At 44.2% G+C, this 27,780-nt stretch overlaps 1 protein-coding gene and 1 long non-coding RNA gene across 3 annotated transcripts; one reads left to right on the top strand and one right to left on the bottom strand.

The window, feature by feature from the left end:
• Positions 1 to 105: 105 nt before the first annotated feature.
• Positions 106 to 26,978, bottom strand: fmnl2b (formin-like 2b). 2 transcript variants are annotated; one of them, XM_049570538.1, is made up of 28 exons: positions 26,290 to 26,978; positions 25,444 to 25,527; positions 20,635 to 20,715; positions 20,391 to 20,467; positions 20,076 to 20,159; positions 19,258 to 19,401; positions 19,055 to 19,181; positions 18,895 to 18,971; positions 18,433 to 18,526; positions 18,145 to 18,219; positions 17,818 to 17,928; positions 17,580 to 17,729; positions 17,339 to 17,440; positions 16,927 to 17,147; positions 14,486 to 14,589; positions 14,213 to 14,401; positions 12,118 to 12,138; positions 11,779 to 11,903; positions 10,582 to 10,784; positions 10,256 to 10,490; positions 7,676 to 7,744; positions 7,252 to 7,332; positions 7,014 to 7,143; positions 6,773 to 6,933; positions 6,581 to 6,682; positions 6,293 to 6,391; positions 4,479 to 4,602; positions 106 to 4,369 (listed from the first exon to the last, which is right to left on the bottom strand). In XM_049570538.1, the coding sequence occupies exons 1-28, from the start codon at positions 26,404 to 26,406 to the stop codon at positions 4,281 to 4,283; spliced, it is 3,276 nt and encodes a 1,091-aa protein (XP_049426495.1). In that variant the 5' UTR covers positions 26,407 to 26,978; the 3' UTR covers positions 106 to 4,280. The 2 variants fall into 2 exon arrangements, with proteins under 2 accessions (XP_049426495.1, XP_049426496.1); XM_049570539.1 differs by lacking the exon at positions 12,118 to 12,138.
• On the top strand, positions 4,284 to 14,197 carry LOC125885108 (uncharacterized). The gene is made up of 4 exons (XR_007448808.1): positions 4,284 to 4,375; positions 7,255 to 7,356; positions 11,785 to 11,926; positions 12,015 to 14,197. It is a non-coding gene; the product is annotated as an uncharacterized LOC125885108 (long non-coding RNA).
• Positions 26,979 to 27,780: the final 802 nt, after the last annotated feature.

Here is a 27,780-nt window from a genome sequence, read left to right as displayed (position 1 = left end):
TGAGGATCATGGGTAATGTAGTGAAACAGTCAATGTGAAATTACCTAAATGTAAAATGTTTCCCAGCAGTCCGTTTTCACTGCAGGAAAAAACAGGTAAGGTAAACGATTATGACAACTTTATTTCATTCAGGTGAGCCTTGCTGACTTCCTCTTATTGTAATTCAACCTTTTTTAGGCGGTATATTTTTGGGTTGTCCGTCCTGTTCTCGTGTATGCGCTATCCTTAAGAAAATTTCCTCAAATTTGGCACAAACGGGGCGCCCGCTAGCTCACCTGGTAGAGCAGACGCCCCATGTACAAAGGCTGTGTCTGTAGGTTTGATTCCAACCCACGCCTTTTTCCTGCACGACATTCCCCCTCTCTTTCCCCCTTTCATGCTGTTCTATCAAATAAAGGCAAAAAGCCCCCCAAATACCTTAAAAAAATAAAATTGGCACAAACGTCCACTCGGGCTCAACGATGAACTGATTTATTTTTGGTGGTCCAAAGTCACCATGAACTTGAGTTTATCTCATTTTTGTGAACACGATATATCCAGAAGATCTTGTGGGAATAACCTCAAATTTGGCACAAATGTCCACTTGGACTATAGAATGAACCGATTAGATTTAGTGTCAAAGGTCACCTTGCATCTATCATTATCATGAATGTTAGATCACAAGAACACCTTGAGGAAATTTCTCTCAACTTTGGCACAAACAGCCGCTTAGTCTCAATGATGAACCTTTTCGTTTTTGGTGGTCAAAGGTCACCATGAACTTGTGTTCATCTTTTTTTCGTGAACCAGATATTTCTGGAAAACCATGAGGGAATATCCACACATTTGGTACAAATGTCCACTTGGACTTAACGATGACAGTTTGGTGGTTAAAGGTTACCGTTAACCTGCATCTGTCTCATTCTCGTTAACGTAGTATCTCAAGAAGAGCTTGAGGAAAGGGCCTAAATTTGGCAAAAATGTCCACACAACTGTAGAAAAGTTAAGCTCAGTCTGACCTTGCCTGTCATATTCTCGTGAATGTCATATCTCAAGAGCGCCTTGAGGGATTTTCTTTTTCAAATTTGGCACAAATGTCCACTTTGACTCAAGCATGAACTCAGTAGATTTCGGTGGTCATAGGTTAAGGTCACTATGACCTCACAGAACCACTTCTCGGCCACGAATTTGTATGCTAATTATGACAAAACTTAACATAAATGTCTAAAAAGATAAAACTAATGAAGTGATGACATTTTTTATCTGTCAAACCCACCAGACTCCATTTAAATAAATAGTCATTTTAGTGTGTATAGAGGCAGCATGTTTTCACATTGAACTGGGTGAATTAAGAGTTAATTTCAAGGAAACCAGAGCTGGTTTGTTTGTCGACTTTCATTGAAGCGTTTTTTACGATCATAAAATGACTGTTAATTTAAATGGAGTCTGGTGGATTTGACTCCAGTGAATGGGGGGCTGGTTTTGGTTCTTTACTCTTTAACACAAAGCTCTATCTCTATAGGGGTCGTTCCCATAGTGGTGTCAGACACTCAGAACACCAATCTGAGCCTGTCAGTGACAAGAACAAACATTTTAAGAGCACAGACACTGACGACAGCTGCTCTTCCTCAGTGCAAGACCACTTCAAAAAACTGTTGTGACATAAAAACATGGTAAAATAGGGTCAAGGTTGAAAAATACTATTTAAAGTTAGAGTAGTACTGGCATTAAATTGACAGATGTCATGTAGACAGGGTGTGTTTTTTATTCACACCACCAAGTGCAGAATCACCAACAACCAACAAACACTAAACAGTACGAGCAACGCTAACCAGCTTTCTAGAAAATGTATGTACACGTAGAAAACTTTGTGCTGTTTCACTTTTTTTGTCTTGTTTCGACTTTGGGGGGGGAGCGGGGGAACGATTGTGATGACATGTTGATGCAGGACTGCTGGAGTGGACACACCAGTGTTCAGACCTGCCTCTACACAGGTAAAGAGGGGCTGCTTTAAGTCTGTTTTGGGTTAGTCAGAGTATGTATGTCCAGCCTCACCAGCAGACTGACCTCACTTTTGCTGCTTCATGTTACAGACTGAAGAGTTTCGTCAGTAAATCAGGACTCAGGTCAGTTTATCGTCTGAAACATCGTCTCAGACTGCGTCTACGTTACAGGGAAGTCTGTTGAGTTCTTGAAGGGCAGACAGAGACGTGTTTTTCTTATTCTGTTGTCTTGGGGCCACAGCGCCCCCTCACTGGTGACACATTTCAAAACACAACAAGACCAGAATTTGGCTTTTTGTAGCTCCGAGTTTCTTGAGGCAGGGTTTATTTATCAGTCGATATTCCTGCTGGTGCGGCTCCAGAGCTACAGTGGCTGCAAAAGTTTGGGCACCCCTGGTCAAAACTTACTGTGAGTAGTTCAGCGAGTAAATGAGCTGATCGTCAAAAGACATGAGATTAAAGATGAAACATCCTATTTCTGAACGCACCACTCACATCATCTTCCTCCATTGTTTACAACAAGACAACAGAACTTGCTAACTAGTGCTGGCTAATGTCTGTGGAGAATTGTTTTGCCTCCAGCTAAGCCCCGCCCACAAAAAAGCCATACTGTTTACTAACAGTAGAAAGGTCTATAAAGGGTACAGAACTTCATGCAGAGAACACCTGTCCAACTGTTAAACACGGGGGTGGATGGACCATGCTTCGGGCTTGTGTTGCAGCCAGTGGCACGGGGAACATTTCACAGGTAGAGCAAAGAATGAAGTCAGTTAAAGTCCAGCAAGCATCACAGCATTTGTAAAAATAGCCTTAAACTGGTGGATTAATCCCTCTGGGTTGGGAGAGAGTTGGTGCGTCAAGCGAGGGAGTTTACGTATCTTGGGGTCTTGTTCACAGTGAGGGTAGAATGAAGCATGAGGTGGATCAGCGGTGTGGTGTGGCTTCTGCAGTGATGTGGGCGCTGCATCGGACTGTTGTGGTGAAGAGGGAGCTGAGCTGGAAGGCAAAGCTTTCTATTTACTGGTCCCAACCCTCACCTATGGTCATGAGCTCCGTGTAGTGACCAAAAGAATGAGGTCATGGATACAAGTGGCCAAAGTGAGTTTCCAGTGTGGGGTGTCTGGGCTCAGAGTTAGAGATAGGGTGAGGAGCTCGGACTTCCGGAGGGAGCTCGGAGCAGAGCCGCTGCTCCTTTGCGTCAAAAGGGGTCAGTTGAAGTGGTTCAGGCATCTGATCAGGATCCTCCTGGCTGCCTCCCCATTAGAGGTGATCCAGGCACGTCGCACTGGTAGGAGGCCCCGGGGCAGACCCAGAACACACTGGAGGGATTTTATATCTCATCTAGCTTGGGAACACCTCGGGATCTTTCAGGAGGAGCTCGAAAGTGTTGCTGTGGACAGGGATGTCCCAGATAAGCAGATGAAATGGCTGAAAGGATGATTACTGCCTCAATGGACTATCACGAGGAGCAAGCTGAAGGTTTTGTCATGGCCCTCATCGTCCCCCGACCTAAACATCATTAAAAATCTGTGGATAGACCGAAAAGACCAGTGTATGAAGACGGCCCAAAAACTGGCCCAGTTCATCTTCTACTTACTTAACTACTCACAGTAAATGAATTATTTTCCTGGTGTGCCCAAACTTTTGCAGGCCACTGTAACTAACAGGCTAACAGCGGGGCTTCAGAGGAAATGCGTTTTGAGGAAGGGTCAGGTTCAGGAAGGTGAGCCAGAGCCACAGATAACCAGAGTCTGGCAAAGGTTCTTGTGTTTGAGTGCTTCTTGCTGACACTGTTTCCTAACCCTTCAGAAAGGTGCCAGACTCTGTGTATACCTGGCTCTGGTAAGGCTAGTAAATACAGTAAAACACAGTAGAACACAACGTAGTGAAAGTAGTAGAACCCTGTACACGATCCATTTAAAGAGACAGATTGAAGGAACCCAGAACAACCACAGGACCACAGACATGCTGACCCAGAACCAGGATTTTGGGTTCTGGTGTCACTTTAAATCCCAAAATTCCTGGATGGAGTTTGGTTTGACAGCGGTCAGAACAGAGCGGAACATTAGGGACAGGTCAGAGGTCAGGTGATGTCTGGGAACCTGGTCTGTGCACAAACTGACCAATAAAGTAACATACAAAACATGATGTCATCAGTTCACATCAATCGATCAGAAATGTTCAAAGTGCTAATTGGTCCCATCGATTAGAAGTGGGCGTGGCCAGCTGAAGAAGACACCATCCTCCAACATGCTGACATTTAAGCTCTCTTTACAATGTAATGTCTCTCTCTGTCCCTCAGTAGTGCTCCTCAGTGTGGGCGGGGTCACAGAAGAAGCGAGAGCTGCGTTTGGCGGATCGAGCCGTGAAGGGGACGGTCTTCAAAGCTGCAGGTGAGATAAAACCAAAATGGCCAATCAGACAGCAGACAGAGAACGTGTGGTCTGGTGTGTGTTTGTTCACCTGTGACAGTGTGTTTTAGTGGTGTATATTTACCTGTGATAATGTCCTCTATGGCACCATCCTTCCCTTCATAAACATGGCGACTGTCTTTGCCTTGACGTTTTCGGAGCTCGGTGAGCAGCTCCTGCTGCTGCCGCTTCCCCCTGTGTGAGGGAGACTGGAGGGGAGGAGGGGGAGAACATGGAGATCTTTAGAGATCACATAAACAGACATGAGAGCCATCAGGTGAGGCACCATGAGCCGTCACTTCCCCAATGTGGAGAGTCAAGAGTATGTCACATTGAGAGTCAGAAGTACGTGAGGTCGAGAATTAGGTGTACGTCACCTTGAGAGTCAGGAGTATGTCAGGTCGAAAATCAGGTGTACGTCACCTTGAGAGTCAGGAGTACGTCAGGTCGAAAATCAGGTGTACGTCACCTTGAGAGTCAGGAGTACGTCAGGTCGAAAATCAGGTGTACGTCACCTTGAGAGTCAGGAGTTTGTCAAGGTGGGAGTCAGGAGTTCGTAGAGTTGAGAGTCAGGAGTACGTCACCTTGAGAGTCAGGACTATGTCACCTTGAGAGTCAGGAGTACGTCAGGTCGAAAATCAGGTGTACGTCACCTTGAGAGTCAGGAGTATGTCACTTTGGGGGTCAAGAGTACATCAAGTTGAGAGTCAGGAGTTCGTCACCTTGAGACTTAAGAGTACGTCACCTTGAGAGTCAAAAGTTCGTCAAGTTGAGAGTCAGGAGTACATCACCTTGAAAGTCAGGAGTTTGTCAAGGTGGGAGTCAGGAGTTCGTAGAGTTGAGAGTCAGGAGTACGTCACCTTGAGAGTCAGGAGTATGTCACTTTGGGGGTCAAGAGTACATCAAGTTGAGAGTCAGGAGTTCGTCACCTTGAGACTTAAGAGTACGTCACCTTGAGAGTCAAAAGTTCGTCAAGTTGAGAGTCAGGAGTACATCACCTTGAAAGTCAGGAGTTTGTCAAGGTGGGAGTCAGGAGTTCGTAGAGTTGAGAGTCAGGAGTACGTCACCTTGAGAGTCAGGAGTACGTCAGGTCGAAAATAAGGTGTACGTCACCTTGAGAGTCAGGAGTATGTCACTTTGGGGGTCAGGAGTACATCAAGTTGAGAGTCAGGAGTTCGTCACCTTGAGAGTCAAAAGTTCGTCAAGTTGAGAGTCAGGAGTACATCACCTTGAAAGTCAGGAGTTTGTCAAGGTGAGAGTCAGGAGTTCGTAGAGTTGAGAGTCAGGAGTACGTCACCTTGAGACTTAAGAGTACGTCACCTTGAGACTCAAGTGTTCGTCACGTTAAGAGTCAGGAGTATGTCATCTTGAAAATCAGGAGTACGTCACATTCAGAGTCAGGTGTACAAGGTGAGAGTCAGGAGTTCGTCAAGGTGAGAGTCAGGAGTTCGTCATGGTGAGAGTCAGGAGTTCGTCATGTTGAGAGTCAGGAGTTCGTCATGTTGAGAGTCAGGAGTTCGTCAAGGTGAGAGTCAGGAGTTCGTCAAGGTGAGAGTCAGGAGTTCGTCATGTTGAGAGTCAGGAGTTCGTCATGTTGAGAGCCAGGAGTTCGTCAAGGTGAGAGTCAGGAGTTCGTCAAGGTGAGAGTCAGGAGTTTGTCATGGTGAGAGTCAGGAGTTCGTCATGTTGAGAGTCAGGAGTTCGTCAAGGTGAGAGTCAGGAGTTCGTCAAAGTGAGAATCAGGAGTTCGTCAAGTTGAGAGTCAGGAGTTCGTCAAAGTGAGAGTCAGGAGTTCGTCAAGTTGAGAGTCAGGAGTTCGTCAAGGTGAGAGTCAGGAGTTCATCAAGTTGTTACTTTTACTCATTAAAACCAGTCAAAGGTCAGAAGTCACAGTCTCACCTTGGTCTCCTCCTCCTCCTGCTGCTGCTCCTCCTGCTCCAGTTTCTCCAGTAATATTTGTTCCTGACGCCTCCTCTGCTCATTCTCCTCCTCCGCCAGCTGAGAACACACACATATATGCAGAAACACACAATTAAATACACAACAACCTGTTCCTTTGTCGAGCTGTGTGTTCTTTTAGGTCCTGCCCTCTGCCAGTAAGGCGTTAAGACTTGTTCCAAACATAAACCCTGTGGTCCTGCTGTAGGTGGGGCTTCCCTGTAGAGGAGGTGTGTCATGTTTACTCACCCTGTACGCTTTAATGAAACGGACGAAAATGGGGAAGAAGACGGACGGCGGCATTGTCTTTGAACTCTCCCCGAAAAATTTCACCACGTCCTCAAACGCATCCTGAAGTGAACCCAAACAAAGTCATCAAACAAAGTGATTTGTTTACGACATAGTTAACGTAATGCGAATCAGAAACGGGTGGAGTCTTACCTGAGCAATGCGCGCATCCTCCTGCAGCTTGTTGAGCCGTGACTCGTGCCTGCTGATGAAGTCTTTGAGCGTGGCGTTGTGCTGAACGCTGAACTCCCTCCAGGTGAGCTCCATGCCGCGCTGCAGATCCTTCACATCGGACAGCACGTTCTCCAGACTCACTGTGCACAGGTGGGGACACACGGGTGAGTGACGCAGAGTGGGAGCAGTCTGCAGCGCCCTGATTGGCTGACGGACTCACCTGCAGCAGCCTTGTCGACGTAGTGAAGCTCGTTGTAGAACAGAGACTTGGCGGGATACTTCTCTCTGACCACGTTGCTGATGTAATGAAGCAGTGTCTGTTTCCTGTCTGTCGACTTTGTCTCCAGCAGCTGAAACACAAACGCACACTGTAACGAGCTGCGATCAAACCTGAGGTACTGTCGTCATATAGAAACTGTGTGTGTGTGTGTGTGTGTGTGTGTGTGTGTGTGTGTTACCAGATCTAAACTCTGCAGCTTGAATCCGTACACAGCTCCTCTCTTACTGCTGTTCATGTAGTTCCCCAGAGCCAAGATGATCTGCAACATCATCATCATCATCAGGTATAGTTTCACGGACACTCATACTCTCATGTATATACTTAAATATATATTAATAACACTGCTCAAACACATGAAGGTCACAGTCCTAACAAGGACGTCACAGACTGTCCAGGAGCTCACTGATGCCCTGATCCAGGTCAGGGAGGAGATCCCCCAGGACATTCTGTTCTCAACAAATTATACAGCGTACATCAGTAAAGATTTTCCACTTGAATAATTAGTTCATCAAGATCTGACGGATGATTTAAGTGTTCCTAATTTTTTGAGCAGTGTATAAACAGGTGATCATGAACACATTGATGTTTAACCTCAGACTGACCTCGAGGATCTTCTTGAGCTTCTGAGATGATTTTATAGAAACTGAAGCAGCAATGATGGCGTGGAGTTGCTGAGAGACAAGAGGACAACACAGTGAGACAGGTCACATCTGTCTGTCTGTCTGTGTCTACCTGTCTGTCTCTACCACTCTGTCTCTCACCTGACTGTCTCTACCAGTCTGTCTCTCCCTGTCTGTCTGTGTCTACCTGTCTGTGTCTACCTGTCTGTCTCTACCAGTCTGTGTCTACCTGTCCGTGTCTACCTGTCCGTGTCTACCTGTCTGTCTCTACCTGTCTGTCTGTATCTACCTGTTTGTCTCTACCTGTCTGTGTCTACCTGTCCGTGTCTACCTGTCTGTCTCTACCTGTCTGTCTGTGTCTACCTGTCTGTCTCTACCAGTCTGTCTCTACCTGTCTGTCTGTGTCTACCTGTCTGTCTCTACCAGTCTGTCTCTCCCAGTCTGTCTCTACCTGTCTGTCTCTCCTTGTCTGTCTCTAACTGTCTGTCTACCTGCCTGTCTCTCCTTGTCTGTCTACCTGTCTGTCTCTACCAGTCTGTCTCTCCCAGTCTGTCTCTACCTGTCTGTCTCTCCTTGTCTGTCTGTGTCTACCTGTCTGTGTCTACCTGTCTGTCTCTACCCGTCTGTCTCTACCTGTCTGTGTCTACCTGTCCGTGTCTACCTGTCTGTCTCTACCTGTCTGTCTGTCTCTACCAGTCTGTCTCTCCCAGTCTGTCTCTACCTGTCTGTCTCTCCTTGTCTGTCTGTGTCTACCTGTCTGTGTCTACCTGTCTGTCTCTACCAGTCTGTCTCTACCTGTCTGTATCTACCTGTCCGTGTCTACCTGTCTGTCTCTACCTGTCTGTCTGTCTCTACCAGTCTGTCTCTACCTGTCTGTCTCTCCTTGTCTGTCTCTAACTGTCTGTCTACCTGCCTGTCTACCTGTCTGTCTCTACCTGTCTGTCTATCTGTCTGTCTCTCCTTGTCTGTCTACCTGTCTGTCTCTACCAATCTGTCTCTACCAGTCTGTCTCTCACTGTCTGTCTCTCCCTGACTGTCTCTCCTTGTCTGTCTACCAGTCTGTCTCTACCTGTCTGTATCTACCTGTCTGTCTCTCCTTGTCTATCTACCTGTCTGTGTCTACCAATCTGTCTCTACCAGTCTGTCTCTCCCAGTCTGTCTCTACCTGTCTGTCTCTACCAGTCTGTCTCTACCTGTCTGTGTCTACCTGTCCGTGTCTACCTGTCTGTCTCTACCTGTCTGTCTGTGTCTACCTGTTTGTCTCTACCTGTCTGTCTCTACCAGTCTGTCTCTCCCAGTCTGTCTCTACCTGTCTGTCTCTCCTTGTCTGTCTCTAACTGTCTGTCTACCTGCCTGTCTCTCCTTGTCTGTCTACCTGTCTGTCTCTACCTGTCTGTCTATCTGTCTGTCTCTCCTTGTCTGTCTACCAATCTGTCTCTACCAGTCTGTCTCTCACTGTCTGTCTCTACCTGTCTGTCTCTACCAGTCTGTCTCTCACTGTCTGTCTCTACCTGTCTGTCTCTACCAGTCTGTCTCTCCCTGACTGTCTCTACCTGACTGTCTCTCCTTGTCTATCTACCTGTCTGTGTCTACCAATCTGTCTCTACCTGTCTGTCTCTACCAGTCTCTCTCTACCTGTCTTTCTCTCCTTGTCTGTCTACCAGTCTGTCTCTCCCTGACTGTCTCTACCAGTCTGTCTCTACCTGTCTTTCTCTACATGTCTGTATCTACCAGTCTGTCTCTAACTGTCTGTCTCTGCCTGTCTCTACCTGTCTGTCTCTCCCAGTCTGCCTCTCCCAGTCTGTCTCTACCCGTCTGTCTCTCCTTGTCTGTCTACCCGTCTGTCTCTCCTTGTCTGTCTACCTGTCTGTCTCTCCTTGTCTGTCTCTGTCTGTCTCTACCAGTCTGCCTCTCCCAGTCTGTCTCTACCCGTCTGTCTACCTGTCTGTCTCTCCTTGTCTGTCTACCTGTCTGTCTCTACCTGTCTCTCTACCAATCTGTCTCTGCCTGTCTGTCTCTACCCATCTGTCTCTACCTGTCTGTCTCTACCCGTCTGTCTCTACCTGTCTGCCTCTACCTGTCTGTCTGTGTCTACCTGTCTGTCTCTACCTGTCTCTCTACCAATCTGTCTCTACCTGTCTGTCTCTACCCGTCTGTCTCTACCTGTCTGCCTCTACCTGTCTGTCTGTGTCTACCTGTCTGTCTCTACCAGTCTGTCTGTGTCTACCTGTCTGTGTCTACCTGTCTGTGTCTACCTGTCTGTCTGTGTCTATCTGTCTGTCTCTACCTGTCTGTCTCTACCAGTCTGTCTGTCTCTACCTGTCTGTGTCTACCTGTCTGTCTGTGTATACCTGTCTGTCTCTACCTGCCTGTCTGTGTCTACATGTCTGTCTCTACCTGTCTGCCTCTACCTGTCTGTCTCTACGTCTCTGTCTGTGTCTACCTGTCTGTCTGTGTCTACCTGTCTGTGTCTACCTGTCTGTCTCTACCTGTCTGTCTGTGTATACCTGTCTGTCTCTACCTGTCTGTCTCTACCAGTCTGTCTCTACCTGTCTGTCTTACCGGAGTTAACATCTGGACGTTGTCGGTAAAGTTGCCCATAAAGGTCATGATGGACATGCGCTGACTGAGTCTTTCAATGCGGCTGAACTGCATCATGAATCGGTCTTCGTCGCTCAGAGCCTCCAGAGGTTTTCTGTCCCTTTCGTACTGCCGTAGAAGTTTGACCTCGGCCTCTGTGGGCAGGAAACGCATCAGACACTCCACAAAGTCGACCCGAACTGTCCGCAGGTCGAACCTGCAGAGACACAGAGTGACCTTTTACTGGTCGTTCCTGGTGGTGGTGATCACACCTTTGTCAGTGGTACTGGTGGTGCTGGTTGACGTACATGTGGATGGCACGACAGATGACCTCTGACCCCTGACCAGCCTTCCTCAAAGTGATGGCCAGGTTTTTGGCTCTGTTGGCCTCCAGCAGAGACACTTTGGATGGAGCTTTCTGAGGAAGCTTCTGTCTGGACAGAGTCAGGTCCACCGCCGGACCCTGAGCCTTTGTCTTAAACAGCTCCTCAAACTCTTCCACGTTCAGCTCCTGAGAGACAGACAGAGACAGATGGAGACAGACAGACAGACAGAGACAGAGACAGACAGGGACAGATGGAGAGAGACAGATAGTTAAACAGTTCCTCAGTCTCTTTCAGTCAGGTGTTTTGGCACAAACGTCCACTTGGACTCAAGGATGATCTCATAGAATTTGGTCGCCAAAGATCAAGATCACTGTGACCTGGTTCGTTGATACTCTTGAGCATAATATCCTTGAGGGATCAAGAACACTTTGAGGGAATTTCTTAAAAATTGGCACAATCGTCCACTTGGACTCAACAATGAACTGCTTAGATTTTGGTGGTTGTAGGTCAAAGGTCAAGATACTGTGACCTCTTCTTTCTCATCCTCATGAATACAATATCTCAAGAACACCTTGACGGAATGTCTTCAAATTCAGCACAAATGTCCACTTGGACTCAGAAATGAACTGGTAAGAATTTGGTTGTCAAAGGTCAGGGTCACTGTGACTTTGCATCTGTCTCACTGTTGTGAAGATGATATCCTAAGAAGGTTTTAAGTGAATTTCCTCAAAATTGGCACAAACGTCCAGTTTGATCGAGGAATAAATTGATTGGAGTTTGGTGGAAGTAGGTCAAAGGTCAAGGTCACTGTGACCTCATTCTTCTCATTCTAATGAATACAGTTTTGCACAAACATCCACTTAGACTCAACAATGAACTGATTCAATCTTGGTAGTTGTACTGGAAGGTCACTGTCACTACATTTGGCCCATTTTTGTGAATGCGGTATCTCAAGAACACCTTCAGGAAATTTCCTCAGATTTGGAATAAATGTCCACTTGAACTCAAGAATGAGCTGATTAGATTTTGGTTGTCAAAGGTCAAGGTTGCTGTGACCTCTTCTTTCTCATTCTCATGAACATGATGTCTCAAGAATACCTTGAAGAAATGTCTTCAAATTTGGCACAAACGTCCACTTGGACTCAATGATGAACTAACTAAAATGGGTGTTTGTGTCACCTGCAGGATGGCCTCGTCATCGATGTCGTTGAAGACGGTCCCGTTGATCTGACTCGGCTTCAGGGCAACCCAGTTCAACACCGGCATCCTGAACTTAGTCTGGATCGGCTTCTTGATCTTCACGGCTGCACAGCAGCAACAGAGATTGGTGAGCAGGGGGAAAGGACTTCAGTTTCACTTTGAGATGGATCAAAGACTACAGGTGTGTTTTCACTCTGGGTTTTTACTGTGTGCAGAACATGGAGGGATGCAGCGGAATGGAGGAGGAGCTAAAGGAAGGATGGTGATGATGATGGAGTAATGTGAAGATGTTTCAATGTAAAGTGTAAGTAAACGTACAGAATAACTTGAGAGGACCCTCTGTCAGCAAGGTGAGAGAAAAAACAACACATCAGTATCATGAAACTCTGATTATATTACACATTTACAATGACAACTGAGAATCCTGGTTTCTGATTGGCTGGGAGGTTTGGATTCACCTTTAATAACACAGTGACCTCTGAAGACACTACAGGTGAGTGGGGTAAAGATTTTAACTGATATCACCATAAAACTTCATCAGTTTCCATAGCAGAAATCTGAACATTGGATAAAGTCAGGTTAAAAATTCTTGTTTCTCATATTAAAGTTAATGTCTCAACAAAGTGAATTTTGGATATCTCTTTATATCACTCCATAAATCAGAAAATACTGCTAAAAGCCATAAAAAATCTATTTTTGCCAGGTTTTTATAGAATAAAAAGTTCTCTAAATCAGGATGTGAATGCTACATAAATAAACCCCTCTGTAAAAACTTTTAGAACACAGACAGGAATAAAACTGGAAAATTTGATGAAAGTAAGTTCTACTGAAGTTGAGATTTTTGGCTCAGAGTTTTGAAAAAACAACCTTTCTAAACATTTTTAGACCAAAAAATGAGACAATATGGTAAAATTTTTAATAGATATCACCATGAAACTTCCCCAGTTGAGTACTTACAGTAGTCAATTATTTTTTCTGAAACAAGTTTTCTGAAATGTTATGTTTAAATATGCCAGTGATGCATAATCTAGTTAAATATGGGCTATTTGCTTGTTAAATTTCCAGAATGTAAATCTGAACGTTGGATAAAGTCAGGTTCAATATTCTTGTTTCACTTTGTTGAGATATGAGCGTAAAATTTTTAACAAAAGGAATTGTGGATATCTCTTTTAATCAGTCCATGGATCATAAAATACTGTACTTGCCATGTTTTTAGGAAAGAAAGTTCTATAAATCAGGCTGTGAATGATACATAAACAAACCCCTCTGCAAAAATCTGTAGAATATACACAGGAATAAAATCGGAAGATTTGGTAAATGTAAGTGCTACTGAAGTTGAGATTTTTGGTTTTGAAAATGTATATGTATTGAATAACACTTTTTAGACCAAAAATGATAGGGTCAAAATTTAAACTAACAGATATCACCATGAAACTTTCCTGTTGTTTACTGACATTTAGACAATTATTTTTTGTGATACATGTTTTCTGAAATTTTATGTTTAAAGATTGTCAACGGCCATAAAAAAAATGAAAAATTTTATGTTTTTAGGAATAAAAAGTTCTATAAATCAAGCTGTGAATGATACATAAACAAACCCCTCTGTTTACACCCCCGCCCCCCGAAAACCCTCAGAAAATAGATATGAATAAAAGTGGAAAATTTGATGTATATAATAATAATTCCAACATTTTTAGATGAGATAAAAAATAATAGAGTAAACATTTCAACTGGCAGATATCACCATGAAACTTCCCCAGTTCTCAAGCAATCATTTTTTGTAATACAAGTTTTACATTTTATGTTTAAATATGCATTTTTTGTGTAGAAAATCGGAGCTAAAATAAACCTAAATATGTTTTTGGATGTTTTCTTCCACGTAGTCTAAAAGAAGAAATGCTATGGAGGCACACTACCCCAAAATCTGAAAATCGACCAGTGCATGACAAACATTTTTATCTGGAGTGTCTCGCTCGTTAGTTCAGATTCACCAAAGTCACACAATAACACAAATGAACTAAGTGATGAAGGCAGCGGTAGACCGACAGCTCCCGTGTTTTGTCAGTGAAGTCTGGCTTTAAAGGGAGCTGAGATTATCTTTCATTTTCCATTCAGTGTTTTATCGGAAAGCGGCGTCTGTGAAGTTCTGAGCGCTCATCTTGATAAATCAGACTTGGATCAAACTGCAGGAGTTGTGTATGAATGTTCCCCCTTTTTTGGATTCTTCATTCACCATGGAGGTGTGAGAAATAAACTTCGCATAAATTCAACATAACGTGGTGAGTAACTGATATACAAATACATTTAGGGAGATGAAGTATTCCGTTATGTCACATTTTAAACGCTGGACTTCAAATGGAACATTGAATATTTTCCTCACCGCCTGTGAACACATCATTTCAGCCAGCCTCACCTGCGAGTCCAGAGTTAAAGATGACTGTGGGCGACCCCCCTGTACCTGGGAGAGGCGGGGCTACAGGGGGAGGAGGGGGGGGCATGGGGACAGAGGAGGAGAGCTCGCTGGTCCGACATGGAGGAGGAGGTGGAGGAGGGGGAGGAGGAGGAGCAGGGGGAGGGGGTGCAGGGTACGACCCGTTGGACACTTTAAAGACAAAGAGAAGAAAGAAAATAGGTCAGTGTCGTACTCAAAGTGGATCCTTCACTGTCTGGTGGAACTGAAACTCACCTGTGCCCGGCATCGGTGGTGGAGGAGGGGGTGGGGGAGGGGCCGGCATCCCTGGAGCTCCGCCCATCCCTGGTCCCATGCTGTGATAGGCTACGGTCTCAGGACTGTCGAAATCAATCAGGTAATCAATTAGAATCACTCATCGCACATTTAAAGAAACATTTTTTTCTTATTGGACACTGATTTGTGGTAAATTGGATTTTTATAACTCATCCATGATCAAATTATAGAAATATGTTTGTAACTAACGCACAAAGCCCGACCCTCGTCAGAGGAACGTTATACTTAAAGCTGCATTAATCATTTTTGGCCAGTTGGGGGTGACAGAACTCAACCTCTGAGATATTGTCCTGTTACAGTCAGCCACCAGTCTTCCATGTACATATCCAGCAGATGCAGTGCAACATGATCATCACATTAACTGTGTGTAGCTGTGTTTATTTTTTATAGTGTTAATAATAATGACTTATGGGGTTCCTCTGTGTTCTATTCTTGGTCCTCTATAATTTATTCTTTTACAGTGTTAACACTGACTGTAGAAAAAATTATAAATGACGTTCTTGGTCATTTATAATTTATTCTGTTACTGTGTAAATAATGACTAATGGAGTTCCTCAGGGTTCCTTCCTCGATCCTTTATATTTTTTTCTTTTAAAAAAAGAGGCAAAAAAGGGGCGGCAGCAGCTCAGTCCATAGGGACTTGGGTTGGGAACCGGAGGGTCACCTGTTCGAGTCCCCGTCTGGACCAAATATGGAGCGTGGACTGGTGGCTGGAGAGGGGCCAGTTCACCTCCTGGGCACTGCCGAGGTGCCCTTGAGCAAAGCACCGAACCCCCCAACCGCTTGGGGCGCCTCACCAAGGGCAGCCCCCTCACTCTGACATCTCTCCACTTTGTGCATGTATAGGTCCTGTTTGTGCATGTGTGTGTCTTTCAGACCTGTGTGTAACTGACAAACAAGAGTGAAAACATTGAATTTCCCCTCAGGGGATTAATAAAGTAAAGTAAATAAAATAATTAAAGTGATAAAACTGACTTTAGGGGTCTTTCGAGGTTCTCTTCTTGGTCCTTTATAATCTGTTCCTTTACTGCGTTAATAATGACTTCTGGGGTTCTCCAAGGTTTTGATCTAGGTCCTTTATAATGTATTCCTGCTTACTTCACATTCAGCAGACACAGAGCAACGTGATCTTCACATTTACAGTGTTAATTGTGGCATGGGGTTCCTCAGGGTTCTGTTCTCGGTCCTTTGTAATGTATTCACCGGTTTTAGAATCACTACACCGGATCCCCGTGTGTTTTAGGATTGATTTTAAGGTCTTAATGGTCTTGCCCCTTCTTATCTTTCTAACCTGCTTTTATCTTATGCAACCCTCGTAGACCCTGAGGTCCTCCGGCACCGGCCTAATTTTTACTAATGTAGTATTACTTTTAGTCTATTAGATAACTTAACTACTATTTATTATTGTTTAGATACTATATTATTAATATTTTATGTTATATATTATAGTTCTTAACTCCGATTCTGGCTGCTGTGGCACTGGCTTGGGGTCCGCTCTCCCCTGGTGGGGTAGCGGGTTCAGACCATCACCTTTTGGCAGTTACGTTGGGCTCTTCCCCTGCCTGGGCCGGGATGCAGGTTCCTGTTGGCGGCCGGAATGCTGGCGGCGCTGGTTTCCTCCCGATGCGAACAGCACCATGTGATGGTGTTTCCTCTCTGGTTCTTCCATGCTCGGCCTTATTTTTCCTTCTTATTTTTCTTCTTATTTTAAATGTATTCTATTACAGTGTTAATAATGACATTTGGGGTTCTCCAGGGTTTTGTTCTTGGTCATTCATAATTAGGGGCCTGGCAGGCAGTCCTGCACAGGACCGTCTTGTTTTCCTGCTCGTTTTTTCTTCTTCTTCTTCTTCTTCTACATACATACACATTCAGCAAACAGAGAACGACATGATCTTCACATTTACAGTGTTAATTGTGTCATGGGGTTCTTCAGGATTCTAGTCTCGGTCCTTCATAATACTTCTTTTACAGTCTTTGGAATGCCTTGGGGGGTTCCTCTGGGTTCTGTTCTAGTTCCTTTATAAGATCAAGTTATTATTTTTTAACGGTGGTAATGATGACTTTAGGAGTTCCTCAGGGCTCTGTTCTCAGTCCTTTATTATGTTTTCTTTAACGTTGTTTATAATGACTTGGGGGATCTCCTAGGTTCTGTTTAAAATGTATTATATTACTGTGTTTATAATGACTAATGAGGTTCCTCTTTGTTCTGTTTTTGGTCCTTTACACATTATACTTTAGTCTTAATAGTGACATACGGTGTTCCTCGGGGTTCTGTTCTAGGTCCTCTAGATTTTATATACCGCTGCATATTTCACATCCACTCTGGTTCTGGTCTAGATTATTGTAGCTTGAGTCTCTAACTGTGGGGCGTGTCTCACCTGGGGGACAGGTTAGGACAAGGTGGAGGTGACGGGGAGGCGGAGTCAGCCACTCCCCCATCACCCTCTCCTCTCTGGGGCTGAGGAGCTCCGGGTCCCCCTGCCTGCTGGGCCTCCTGAGCCTGGCGTTCCAGACGGCTCTGACGCCGGATCGTCTGGTCCTTTTCCCGAACCATCCGCCTCAATGTGTGCACCTGAGAGTTGGTGCTTGCATACACCTCCTGCACAGGTAACAGGTGAGGAATTAAAGGGACGGTACAATATTTCAGGAGTTCTTTTCTTTTTCTGGCTCACTGATCAAGTTTAGAAACAGAAATGTAGAATGCCTTTCACATTAGCATCGTCATAAACCACAGTTTCTGTATCTATAGTGACCAAATGTTCCTGTGGTTTCCATGACAACAGCACTCACTCGGATGTGGTCCAGCTCCTTATTGGTTTGCATCAGCTGTTTCTCCAGTTCGACAATCTTCAGCATTGCTTCATTCTCCACGTCTAGGAGACGCTCTGACATCTGAGGACACAAACAAGGGCAGGTCAGTACGACACGTTTCTCTCTGTCTGTCTTTCATCGCTTCGTTAGGAGCGTCCAGCACACACCCGAGTTCTGAAAACAGGAAGAGACAGGTTAGTCCTGCACCTGTCCATCTTACCGTGCCCAGGCTCTCCTCCAGCTCCTCCACTCGTTCCAGGGCCGCAGTTTTGGTCTCGGCATCCTCCAGCAGCGTCCCGACGTCAAACACGTTGTCCAGATATGCCTGGATCTGAACCTGCAGCCTGTCGCTCTCCGTGTGCTTCAGCCTCTGAAGTGAGACACGTACAGAGACAGGCGTGTTGTTAATCAACAGCCTTCTTGTGATTGGCCAAGAGACGATCATGTGACCATGTTACCTCCAGGTGTTCGTCCAGGTTGAGTTTGGTGAAGTCATACTGCAGATGGACTCTGAAGTTCATGTCCTCCACCGAGTGAACCACGATGTTAATGAACTGCATGCAGGCCACCTGACAACCGTTACCATGGCGACAACAACACAAACACATTTTCCGTTAGCAACTGTTTTTTAACTGGATGATGTAACCGTAATTAAACTGGAATCCCGGGTGAGTTCATGTAAGAACCCTGAAGGTGTGTGGAGGTGTGGGGTTCCTCAGGGTTCAGTTCTCAGTCCTCTATAATTTAGATCATTTGACTTTAAAGATAAAATAAACCCTTCGTACCAAAAAGTCGATGTTGTCGTCCTCGTTCTTAAAATGTTCCATCAGCTTCTCGAAACGCATCGACTCTGAACACACCTGCAACAAATCAATCAATCAATCAGTCAATCAACGAGCCGGTGAACCAACCAATCAACTGACACTTTGTCTCATTTGTTCCGTTGTCCTATTGGAGTCAAGAGTTTGTGACTGTGATTGACAGGTGACCTGTCCAGGTAAACCCCGCCCCTCACACTGTGTCAGCTGGGATTAGTGTGTATGTGTGTGTGTGTGTGTGTGTGTGTTGTTTACAGTTTTGAAGTTGTCGAAGGCTGACAGGATAATCTCATGTCCTCCTCTGACCAAACACACTGCCGCCAATAACTCCAACACCAGAGCCTTCGTTCTGACGAAGACAGGGAAACGGGTCATCACACAGGCAGAGAGACGGGTCATCAGACAGGCAGGTAGAGAAACAGTTAATGAAGTTTAAATCTTTAATTGCAACTTTAAACAAAAAGCTCATTAATTGTATTTTAACTTCATTCAGAAAACGTATCTTTGTTTTCAACACAAACAACAGGCTGTAGTTTGATCTAAGCTGTGTAGTTTTTAGTCGTAGTTTGAAAATTTTCAGTTAAAGCTTGTAGTTTTCGTAGTCGTCATTTGGGTTTTCCACTTGTTGTTTATGGTTTTCCAGTAGTAGTTTTTGTTGTTGGTATATTTTCTGTTGTAGTTTGTAGTTAGCCCTCTGTATGTATTTGAATTACTGACCTGGGGTTCCTGTTGTTGAGGCTGAGGGCGATTTCGTTGACAGCGTGAGGATGTGACATCACCATGTTGAATCCGTACTGAGGAAGAGGAGAACACAGTTGAAGCTTGGTCACCACATTCAAACCGCTCTGTGTCTTCAGATGAAGAGTTACAGTGTTACCTGGTAGTTCATGATGGCTCTCAGACACATGACACAAACGTGAACGTCGTCTTTCTTACAGACAAGTCGCGAGTTCTTCAGAGTGCGACGACTAGGCAGAGTGTTGGAGCGAGTCACCATTGCCGAGCTGCAAACACACAAAAGTCATCAGAGAGGACGTCTTCACCTGTTGAGTTCACCTGCACTGTTCTTACGTTTATTACCTGATGGAGTGTCGGGCTGCTCGGGGTACGGACGAGGACGGGGAAGGGAGGCTGCAGTCGCCATGGAGATCCTCTATGGACCGACTCCAGGGAGAATCTATGGACGAGACCTCACCTCCTGCCTCCGACTGCTCGCCATCAAACCTGAACACAAATAACGACCTGTCGCTAAGTACAATAATTCAGTTTCTCTTCGTCACAAACAGCAGTCTGTAGTTTTATCTGCAGTTTTTAATATTAGCAATATTCATACTGAAATATAAACCCTTTTTTTACTATGCCAACAGTATGATGTCACTGTGTGACATATTTCTTTATGGACATCAGCTTACGCCCACGCTGCTACATGTAGCTACATGCTAATGACGGGCAAACACGTAAACTTGGTTGCCCATGTTGTACATTTCTGCCATTTTCCGATCGTATTCCTGTTGGAACATGGCCGGTTCTGTTTAGAGGATTACTTGGTGACTTCTCACAGTAGAAACCTTAGCTGCAAGTACACTGCTACATGTAGCTACATGTTAATGTCAGGGATGCATGTTGTAGCTTTCTTCCACGTTTGGGATCATATTCCTGCTGGAACATGTCCAGTTGTCTTTAGAAACTTTTGTTGGGGATTGTTTAACAGTAGAAAGTGTCGCCCTTCTTTGTGCAGAGACGCCGAGATATGAAAACCAAACAGAGGTGTTCCAGCACAGAATATATGAGGGAAATAAAGTTTTGTTGTTTTTTAACATTAAAGTGTTTTGCAGAAACCTTAACTACATGTACCTTATTATATTTAATGACTTTAATATGTGTTTGTTCAGACTTACGTGACGGCGTACTGAGCGAAGGACAAATACTCGACCAGAACATCCAGACCTCGATTCTCCTCATTCAGGAACTCTCTGACCCACCTACAGACACACAGGCCGACGTTCATCAACCAGAAGCTATTCAATGTATAAACAGAACATGCTACTGTACATTATATATATATTTATATATGAACATTTTACTGATTTGTTCAACACTTTGTGACCTCGCACATTCATTAACAAATGAGTGAATTAGTACAATATGATCCAGGAGACAGAGTTGCAGAGAGACAGGTGGTCAGACAGACAGATATACAGATTGAGAGATACCCGATGTGGTTTGTACGAAGAGAAATCTCGAGTTCTCTGAGCATTTGAGTTGACTCCTGAACTCTTCTTCTGAACTTCTGTGGACAGACAGACAGACGTACAGAGTGGTTAATAAACTTAAATGACAATAATTATCTAGTAACAATAATAATGTTAAACTTTAAACAGGCAGAAAAAAAGAACAGGACAACATGTCATTTTGACACCATCACCGTTGTACACCAGCTACAGACTCCCACCTCACCTTGCGTGTGACGGCTGGGTCAAGGAAGCCCCTCAGTTTCTGGATGTAGGTGTGTGGAGGGTTCTTCACCTGAAACCTCTCCTGCATTGAACACACACAAACAATGTGACTGGATGACATCACATACGAAACCCCGCCCACCAACAACACCTGTGTCTGCCTCTCCCGGAAAAAATACGGCAATCAGGTTCGTTCAGGATCAAGAGTCTTTAGGCAATATTAGAATATATATTATTAATTTATTATTTAGTGAAAAGTGATGAGAATTCACCCTGGACAGGTCGCCAGACTATCACAGGATTCACCAATTAACCTGCAATTAACCATGTCTTTGGACTGTGGGAGGATACCGGAGCACTTGGAGGAAACCCACGCTGACACAGGGAGAACATGCAAACTCCCTACATAAGGGCCCCCCCACCCCAGGGTGTGAAACCCCCACCTCAGGTTTGAGGTTGTTTTCAGTTGTCATTTCTAGTTGTTTAGTTGAAAATTGTATTTTCAATTGTCGGTTGTAGTTCGTAGTTTATCAGTTGTAGTTTCAAACCCTTGTGATGTGATGTGAGGTCACAATGCCAGTTTCATAGGGAAAAAAAACAAACAACAAACAGACAAACAAAATCACCTGTACACTGGCGACAACCTGAGCTGATTCACACTGCAGTTCTGGTGGTAGATATAGTGTAGTTCTGTAGTATTAATATTGTAGTTCTAGTAGTAGTAATATTGTTCTAGTAGTAATAGTGTAGTTCTAGTAGTAGTCGTAATATTGTAGTTCTAGTAGTAGTATTGTAGTTCTAGTAGTAATATTGTAGTTCTAGTAGTAGTCTTATTATATTTCTAGTAGTAGTATTGTAGTTCCAGTAGTAATATTGTAGTTCTAGTAGTAGTAGTATTGTAGTTCTAGTAGTAGTAATATTGTAGTTCTAGTAGTAGCAGTTTTGTATGTCTAGTAGTAGTAATATTGTAGTTCTAGTAGTAGTAGTCTTGTATGTCTAGTAGTTGTAATATTGTAGTTCTAGTAGTAGCAGTTTTGTATGTCTAGTAGTAGTAATATTGTAGTTCTAGTAGTAGTAATATTATAGTTCTAGTAGTAATCTTATTGTAGTTCTAGTAGTAGTACTATTGTAGTTCTAGTAGTAATATTGTAGTTCAAGTAGTAGTAGTAATATTGTAGTTCTAGTAGTAGTAGTTTTGTAGGTCTAGTAGTAATATTGTAGTTCTGGTTGTAGTCGTATTGTAGTTCTAGTAGTAGTAGTAGTAGTAGTAGTAGTATTGTAGTTCTAGTAGTAGTAATATTGTAGTTCCGGTAGTAGTAGTAGTAATATTATAGTTCTAGTAGTAGTAATATTGTAGTTCTTCTAGTAGTAGTTTTGTAGTTCTAGTAGTAGTCGTATTGTAGTTGTAGTAATAATATTGTAGTTCTGGTAGTAGTCGTATTGTAGTTCTAGTAGTAGTATTGTAGTTCTAGTAGTCGTAATATTGTAGTTCTAGTAGTAGAAGTATTGTAGTTCCGGTAGTAGTAGTAGTAGTATTGTAGTTCTAGTCGTAGAAGTATTGTAGTTCCGGTAGTAGTAGTAGTATTGTAGTTCCAGTACAAACACCAGTATACTGGTGACAATGTGACCTGATCCAAGGTGTAGTTCTGGTGGTAGATATAGTGTAGTTCTAGGCAGAGGCGGACTTAACATTAGGCCAAACTAGGCGGTTGCCTGGGGCCCCAAGTTTCTGCCTTTATGGTTAATCTAGTTTTTTCTTATTTGTAAACATTATTTATGTTTTTCATTAAAATCCTTACGCTAAAATGCCAGCAGGATGCTTATTGCACTATATGCGTCCCCCTTCAGTCCCCACTACATTGGACTAGTCCATCTTACTGCGCATGTGCCGAAAGGATTCAGGAAGACAGCAGCAAAACAAACGGCTTGGCGCGGAGAAGAGGAGAGGAGAAAAGAAGAAGTCAATGACGAAGGTGAGAGAAATGCAAAGAAGTTACCCCAGTGGAGCTGAGAAAAGGAGAAAGAAGGAGGAGAGCAGAAAATCTGTCACAAAATTGACAACGATGACGTCAACATCCGTTCAGGAGGGTCTGACGTGTGGAGATCGAGATGAACAACCAGTGAGTAACGTCATCAAAACTGTCCAAAGGGTACATTTTTTCTATAAAAAAACGTAAAGTATTCCTTTACGTTATGCATTCAAAACATTACACAGTATGTAAGTAAATTATTAACAACTACTCACTCTGCATTAAAATGATAATGTCAGTGTTATAGCTTTGTATTAATATCGCTTTAATGCGTGTTATAATTTACTGCTGTAGACGTTTAAGGTTGAGCTAATTCTTAAATGAATTTATAGTTCTAGTAGTAGATGGTCTGCAGCTCTAGTGGTAGTATTGAAGTTCCAGTACAAACAGAAAACACCAGTATACTGGTGACAATCTGACCTGGTTCAAGCTCTAGTTCTGGCGGTTGATATAGTGTAGTATTAGGAGTATCGTACTTATCGTAGCAGTATTGTGGTTCTAGACGTAGATCTAATTTAGTTCTCGCAGTAGTGCTGTAGTTGTTGTTTGTTGCTTAAACCTAACCATGTGCGTGTGTTGCCGAAATTGCCTGTGAAAATGGAGGTGTTTTTCGAAAAGACACAATGCCTTCAAAAGGTGTAAGTCGACACGGCGTCCAAGAACATCAACAACATTCACACCCGGGATCCCTAGCACATCATATGTAAACGTTAAAAGTACACAGACCATGCGCCAGTATGTGACGAGTGCAGAGTGAGAATGTGTTGCTTGGTACCTGGTAGCCCTGGCATAACCCATGTGAGGCCCACTTGAGTAAACCCACCCATGTGGGCAATTGGCATGTGGCCAATATGGAACCCATGGACAATCTCATATGGGGCCCACTACCCACAGGGGCCCCACAAACAAATGCTGGCTGAACAACATTGATTATCTTGTAACAATGCAATGTTCAGCTGGGAAACTTTGGGTCCTGGCACACTCCACCCGCCCAAACACCATCACAGACCAAATATTCCTCCTCATGGCAACAGCACTCCTCGATGGCAGCTGCCCCCCAGCAGAGCAATGCACCATGCCACATCACAAAAACTATTCAGGAATGGCACAAAGAACATAACAAAGATCTCAAGATGTCAACCTGGCCTCTGAATTCTCCAGATCCTAATCTGATCGAGCATCAGTGGCACGTACCAGTATGCCGCCTGGTAGCCCACAGGACTAAAAGGATCCTCTGCCAACGCCTTGGTACCAGACACCACAGGACACCCAAGAGACCCTGTGTCCGTGCCTCAACAACTTTGACCCAAGAAGGCTCCACTGTGGATCAGGGGTACCTCTGGGGTACCGACATGTTCTATGAATGCTTGATCAGATTGGGATCTGGGAATTCGGAGGCCAGGTTGATGCCCTGAGGTCTATGTCAGATTCCTCAGGCCATTCCTGAACAGTTTTTATGATATGGCACAATACACTGTCTTGCTAGGGGGCCATTGCCTTCCGGGAGTGCCTCTGTCATGACGTGGGGTACTTGGTTTATGACAGTGTTTGGGTGGGTAGTGCATGAAATGGCCTCCATGTTTGTGGATTGAACATGGACCAAATAAAAAACTCGAAGGAAGTTTTTCCATTTTAGGTAGTTCTTATAAACCAGTGTTTGTTTAAGTTGTCATTCTTCTAATAAGTTTGGTTTTAATCCGTTCTTTGGCTTGAAATTGGTCAGACCTGAGTATGGGCGGGAACTCGATACCGCAGAGATCACTACTGTGCAGACTCTGGCTCCTAATTACGTCATCAGCGCAAGATGGCAGCAGCTGTATCTGGGATATTAGCAGAGACGCGTCGTCCATCTTCATTTACTGTCACTGGTACGAATTCTCATTTGTAAAACCAGGATTGCAACATAACCCAAACCACCTGGTGGTCCCTGGGGGTCTGGGGTATCCTGCCTTGACTTTGTAGAAGTAACATTAAAGTAGCACTGAAGTATAAATTAAATATAACTGCAGTATATCTACAAACACTCAGTGGCCACTTTGTACCAGGTTGGACCCCCTTTTTAATTCTTGATGTCACAGAGTCAACAAGGTGCTGGAAACATTCCTCAGAGATGTTGGTCCATATTGACATGATGACATCACACAGTTGATCCATGATGAGAATCTCCCGTTCCAGCACATCCCAAAGGTGCTCTATTGGACTGAGATGTGGTGACTGTGGAGGCCATTGGAGTACAGTGAACTCATTGTCATGTTTGAGATGATGTGAGCTTTGTGACATGGTGCGTTATCCTGCTGGAAGTAGCCATCAGAAGATGGTAGCGTCAGAATTTGGCATAAACGACATGGAAGCATGGATCCATCCTGCCTTGTATTAACGCTTCAGGCTGGTGGTGTAATGGTGTGGGTGAGATTTTCTTAGTACCACCTGAGCATGGCCCTAGAGATGGCTGTGCTGAAAATCCCAGTAAATACTCAGAGCAGCCCGTCTGGCACCAACAACCATGCCACGTTCAAAGTCACTTCAATCACCTTTCTTCATCATTCTGATGCTCCGTTTGAACTTCAGCAGCTCGTCTTCACCATGTCTACATGACTAAATGTTAATGAGCTGCTGACACCTGATTGGCTGATTGCGTTGACGAGCAGTTGAAGAGGCGTACGTAATAAAGTCGCCAGTGAGTGTATACAGCAGGACGTCTAATAGGTCTATGACCTCTGTGAGGCTGCTTCCTCAGTTAGGAACTGATTCAAACTTTAAACTTTATTAGCACCACCCACCTGGTCACAGATCAGCTCCCACTTCTTGTCGTTGTCGTAGGAACGCAGCAGACGCACCTTGTCCGGAGGCAGGTTCATTGAATTCTGAAAGACACAGAAGTTACATTTAAAACCATTTAATGAATGATTAGAGTTTATGAAGTTTATCTTTCACCCTGAATATCAATTGTTACTGTGCCATCACACTGCCTCCACCCTAAACCCCCGATGTCTGCAAAACACCATAATGTTATAATCATAATGTCATAAGAGCGGGTCGTCCAATCGAAAGATCTTAAATCGGATCGGTTCGATCCTGGGCTACTCCGATCTGCAAGTCAAGGCATCCTTGAGCAAGATACTGAATCCCCACTTGCTCCTGATGGCTGTTCCATTGGTGTGTGTGTGTGTGTTAAAAACTGAGTGGTAGGAGGCACCTTGTATGGTCGCCTCGGCCACCAGTGTGTGAAAGTGACCAAAGTGGCCAAATGACTAGAGAGGGGCCACACAAGTGCAGGTCACTTTACCATTTGCAACCATAAAAATAAATAAAATAATAAATGCAATAAGAAAATTATACATTTTTAAATAAAATAATAGAAAAAGTAGTTAAAATAATAAAATTATGACAAAATAAAAAATAATTAAACATTAATAAAAAAATAAAGAAATAAATAATAAATATCAAAAATAATAAAAAATATCAAGAAATAATAAACATCAGCTCAGATCGATACATTGATTCACAGCAGCTCATATCAGACATCAGACAGGAAGTGGAATTTAAAGCCTGGGGTTGCATGAACATGTGTATCATGTATGTACCCAATGTGTGTGTGTGTGTGTGTGTGTGTGTGTGTGGATTACCAGTGCGATGGAGAACCTCTCCTCCAGCTCGGCCGGGTCGGGCATCGGGAGTCGGACCGGAGCGGCTCTGGACCGGATCACCGCCAGCTGGCTCTCCATGCTCTCCGCGTTCCCCATAACACACACCGGACAGCGAACACACACACACACACCGAACACACCCACCTGCAACAACACACACTCAGCACACACACAGCAGCAGCAGCAGCGGGAACATGTGGTCGGCCATCACACAGGGAACAGAGACGGGCGGTGGAGGCGGCGAAGGCCTGTCTCTGTCTCTGTCTCCTGTCTGTCGCCCTGTGTCTGTCTGTCTCCCGTCAGACGGTGAGGACCGAGTCCCTCCACCTCCGGCCTGTCTGTCTGTCTCTGTCTCCGTGTCTCTTTGTCTACCGTCCTCTCCGCCGCCGCCGCCGCCGCTGATGATGATGATGAGGAGGAGGAGGAGGAGCAGGAGGATGGTGCTGATGCTGATCCAGATGAAGCTCGGTCGCCGTGTGTGTGTGTCTGTGTGTGTGTGTGTGTGTGTGTGTGTGAGTGTTGATATGAAATACGTGCTGTGTGTGAGCGCGTGTCGCAGATGAGCCGGTTAATCCTCCCCCTCTCCTCCCCCACATGAAGAAAGAGACAGACTCGGCCTCCCCCTCTTTGTCCCTCTGCCTCCTCAGACAATGAGCCTGCTGCTGCCACAGGCCCCGCCCACCAACACACACACACACACACACACACACACACACACACACACACACAAATTAATGAATAAAAATATAAATATACATAGTTATTATGGTGATCCTCCAAAGTAATACGTTACACTGAAGTACTTCAGTACTCTGTGATACTCAGTAGTTAAAGTATTTCAGTACTCTGTGATACTCAGTAGTTAAAGTATTTCAGTACTCTGTGATACTCAGTAGTTAAAGTACTTCGGTACTCTGTGATACTCAGTAGTTAAAGTATTTCAGTACTCTGTTATACTCAGTAGTTAAAGTACTTCAGTACTCTGTGATACTCAGTAGTTAAAGTATTTCAGTACTCTGTGATACTCAGTAGTTAAAGTACTTCGGTACTCTGTGATACTCAGTAGTTAAAGTATTTCAGTACTCTGTGATACTCAGTAGTTAAAGTACTTCAATACTCTGTTATACTCAGTAGTTAAAGTACTTCAGTACTCTGTTATACTCAGTAGCTAAAGTACTTCAGTACTCTGTTATACTCAGTAGTTAAAGTACTCCAGTACTCTGTGATACTCAGTAGTTAAAGTACTCCAGTACTCTGTGATACTCAGTAGTTAAAGTACTTCAGTACTCTGTGATACTCAGTAGTTAAAGTATTTCAGTACTCTGTGATACTCAGTAGTTAAAGTACTTCGGTACTCTGTGATACTCAGTAGCTAAAGTACTTCAGTACTTTGATATACTCAGTAGCTAAAGTACTCCAGTACTCTGTGATACTCAGTAGTTAAAGTACTCCAGTACTCTGTGATACTCA

This window comes from Epinephelus fuscoguttatus, linkage group LG24 (genome assembly GCF_011397635.1).
Source record: "Epinephelus fuscoguttatus linkage group LG24, E.fuscoguttatus.final_Chr_v1".
Classification (NCBI taxonomy): Eukaryota; Metazoa; Chordata; class Actinopteri; order Perciformes; family Serranidae; genus Epinephelus; species Epinephelus fuscoguttatus.
The sequence above is the reverse complement of the archived record's forward strand: the minus strand, read 5'-3'. Positions and strand labels throughout refer to the sequence as shown.

Excerpts from the sequence above, each read along its gene's own strand:
- fmnl2b (XM_049570538.1), bottom strand. The coding sequence starts at position 26,406 with ATGGGGAACGCGGAGAGCATGGAGAGCCAGCTGGCGGTGATCCGGTCC. Across the intron at positions 10,491-10,581 it reads ATCTGTCGTGCCATCCACAT|GTTCGACCTGCGGACAGTTC; the intron begins GTACGTCAACCA and ends GTGTCTCTGCAG. Across the intron at positions 7,333-7,675 it reads AGCTCAAGAAGATCCTCGAG|ATCATCTTGGCTCTGGGGAA; the intron begins GTCAGTCTGAGG and ends ATGATGTTGCAG.